General features: G+C 47.4%; 1 protein-coding gene across 1 annotated transcript in view; it reads right to left on the bottom strand.

Annotated features, from left to right (window-relative positions):
- Positions 1-1376: 1376 nt before the first annotated feature.
- zgc:92242 (uncharacterized protein LOC436899 homolog) overlaps positions 1377-3424 on the bottom strand; it is a 7494-nt gene continuing 5446 nt past the window's right edge. Inside the window, exons 3-5 of the mRNA XM_038993597.1 lie at positions 2892-3127; positions 2522-2747; positions 1377-2277 (exon numbers count right to left, since the gene is read on the bottom strand). Of these exons, the coding sequence (XP_038849525.1) occupies positions 2129-2277; positions 2522-2747; positions 2892-3127 (611 nt within the window). The 3' untranslated portion in view covers positions 1377-2128. The remainder of the gene's footprint in view (positions 2278-2521; positions 2748-2891; positions 3128-3424) is intronic.

The following is a 3424-nucleotide window of genomic DNA, read 5'->3' as shown; positions in this document are numbered from 1 at the left end:
AGACAGGCACGCTGTTACAGTTTTCCACTGAATAAGAAACATGTCCTATCGTGCATTTCTTTCTCTCGCGGACAAAGGGATTTTATATTCCTGAATCTCCAGATTCCCCTTGTGCCTTTCCAGTAATTTGGAGATTAATCCCCCTTCCCCCGGAAATCTGTGTCACCCGCTGGCCGCGAGGTCTGGAGCCTCCCCAAACGCCTGCAGAGTCTGGCTCTGCTGCCCTGCAAGATGGCAGGAGGGAGAGAGAGAGAGAGGAGAGGGGGAGGGGAGAAAGGAGATGGAGAGACAGCAGGAGATGAAGATAGTAGGGGAAGAGGGAAGAGGCAAATACAAAAAGAGAAAGGGAAGGGGTCGGACAGATACCCAGAGAGATGGAGAGATAGAGATATAGAGGGAGGAGAGGGATAAAGATGGATGCATTGTCGAGAATACAGACTGACCCTGAGTCTGTCCTCTCAAACCACAGTTGGACCTAGCTATGTTAGTCGAGTTGGCAGAGATAGAGTTATGCTGAGTATGTGCATATAGCCACCCTGACATTAATCTACCGTGTGTGTGTGTGTGTGTGTGTGTGTGTGTGTGTGTGTGTGTGTGTGTGTGTGTGTGTGTGTGTGTGTGTGTGTGTGTGTGTGTGTGTGTGTGTGTGTGTGTGTGTGTGTGTGTGTGTGTGTGTGTGTGTGTGTGTGTGTGTGTGTGTGTGTGTGTGTGATCCTAGCGCCTGTTTCTGTCGCCATCCGGCCGCCACTCGCTAATCAAGTTACCACTAGCCCCTTTTGATCCTTTGTTAACCAGCTGCTGGGAACTCCACTAGTGAACCAGAGCATGGAGTTCCATGTAAACAACAACACTGGAGAGCACAGCATGCAACACTACTGCAGCCCTCCTCTCACTGTTTTATTAAGGAGCTTCAGAAAAATGACAGTAACCCATCTTGGATTATTCTAGTTTTTAATTAATTCCACCTACACGTGTGACCTGTGTGTGTCTGTGTGTGCGCACATGCGTGTGCGCACATGCGTGTGCGCACATGCGTGTGCGCACATGCGTGTGTGTGTGTGTGTGTGTGTGTGTGTGTGTGTGTGTGTGTGTGTGTGTGTGTGTGTGTGTGTGTGTGTGTGTGTGTGTGTGTGTCTGTGTGTGTGTCTGTGTGTGTGTCTGTGTGTGTGTGTGTTTGAAATCTAGATGTAATCCTACCCCAGAGTAGGGTGAATGGTAGGTCTGGTTGTCCTCGACCTCTCTGGTCACCATGGATACCACTCACTACAAATGAAACAACAGAGGGCTCCCTTTCTCTCTCTCTCTCTCTCTCTTTCTTAATTCTCTCTCTCTCTTGCCTAAGCACACCCACACCCACACCCACACCCACCGACACGCACATTTCTTCAGCATTTTTATTTAGCTGAATTAGAGACCAACAGGTCAAAGAAATATGTGTTTCGCACAAGCATGTTTCACACACAAAATAGAAATAGCCTCCTCAAACAAATGTAGTTACAGTGCAGATATACAAAACATGATATGACTAGAAAGCCTACGAGGTTAGACTGTTAGATAATGAACACAATTAATAAAGCAAAAGATCAGGTAACTAAAAACATGACAGGATGGTTTGACCTATGGCCCAAACATACCAGGATGGTTTGACCTAAAGCCCAAACATACCAGGATGGTTTGATCTATGGCCCAAACATACGAGAGACAGCAAAGTGAAAATAAATGATGCATAATTCATGATTACAAACGTAAAGCTAAATCGTGTCCTCCACCCCATGTACAAATCAGATACAAACTTCCATGTAACTATGTAGAAATAGCTCTTGTATTAACCATGTCCAAACCTCTTGTGTATTTAGGTTCAAGGAGAGGTGGAAGTGTATAACTACCACGCAGTCTCCACAAACCTTCAAAGAGGGGGGCAATTCACCAGAGTACCAGTGTCAAGCATTCCTCCCACTCTGCTGTGCATGTCCACCTTTAACTCGGCTAAGTTTGTAGCTCCTATTTCTCTGCACCGTTCCTCAGGTGAGTGTCTGTCCGTAGGTCACTTTTACCTGGTATTCAAATGAGCTCTTCAGGTGGGCAGTACCTCTTCTGTGTGATTGGTTGACCGTGGGTGACCCTGGTGTTACCTAGAGGACCTGGGCACCAGCTTCAGGTGTGAAGGTTTGGTGGGCACAGGGGGCTTGGCGATGGGAGAGGATGTGGCAAACGTTCTCCTGAGCTGGGCCACCCGACCACCAAACGCTGGGCTCTCCTCCTCATGACTGACCACCACTAGAGAGATAGAGAGGGAAAGGATTGTAGAAATATCTGTTAAGTCAATGAACTTGAATCGAGTGCAGAGTAGACATGTCATTCCAGAGAAACATGCGCGTGCACAGATGCACACACAAAAACACACTCTCTGCATAGTCGGAACTAGAAGCACAAGCATTTTGCTACAATCGCATTAACATCTGCTAACCATGTGTATGTGACCAATACATTTTGATTTGATTTGATTCTCTTTCTCTCTCACCTCCTCTGCCGTGTGGGCGGGCCTTCTCTGTGACTGACAGCTGGGGTTGGAGAGACAGGCTGATGTTGCTGTGGTGGGGTCTGTAGCAGAGGCCCCAGTCCTTTAGGTCGTCGGTGCTGTTGCCTGACTCATTGTCGCTGCTGTCCTCCCCGGGGTCCTTTGGGTCGTCCTCAGCGCTGCCTGAGTCCTGGTCCTCCTCAGAGTCCTTAGAGCCATCTGAGTCTACCTGGAAATAGAAGAAGACTGTTGAGCTACTTCCTGTATTGTAGAGATGACATCTTTCTCTCCCTCTTGCCCTCTCTTTCTGTGTCTCATATGCATACACATCACACACACACATACATACACACACTTCGAAACAAACACTTACGCTGAGTTGCATCAGTGTGGTTGATTGTGAGCTGGTTTGGTGGTTCACTCTGTCTGTCAGTAGAGACACAGTATGGAGATCAACCACTAGGTTGTTTATTTCTGCACTCTGTAGTCTGGTGTTGGTACGAAGGGTCTGGAGGAGTTTGGAGGATCTAAATTCATCCACCTCTCCGATCACGCTCACACTCACATCCCCATCACGACCCAACAGCCAGCGCACGCTCTTACTGTGACCTGAGGAGACAAAGAAACACATAGAATATCACACGGTGTAACTAGCACAGATAATACAACAGCAGGTAACTATTCCTATCCCCATTTTAAATCCATCGTCAGACTTCATTGATGGAGTCTGGTTGTAGTACTCCATTATAGCCCAGCAGATGGTGCTGTTGTCTTATCAGTGAACAAACACATTACTGAGGTCTGCTCTGCAGTAGCCTAGCTTGATCTATTGTCCAGTCTATTGGCTCTGCACAAACACTGCCATACTGACACACTAGTCTATGGTCTTCACCTTACAGTAATCAC

Source organism: Salvelinus namaycush, chromosome 5 (assembly GCF_016432855.1).
Source record: "Salvelinus namaycush isolate Seneca chromosome 5, SaNama_1.0, whole genome shotgun sequence".
Classification (NCBI taxonomy): Eukaryota; Metazoa; Chordata; class Actinopteri; order Salmoniformes; family Salmonidae; genus Salvelinus; species Salvelinus namaycush.
This window is presented reverse-complemented; position numbering and strand designations above follow the sequence as displayed.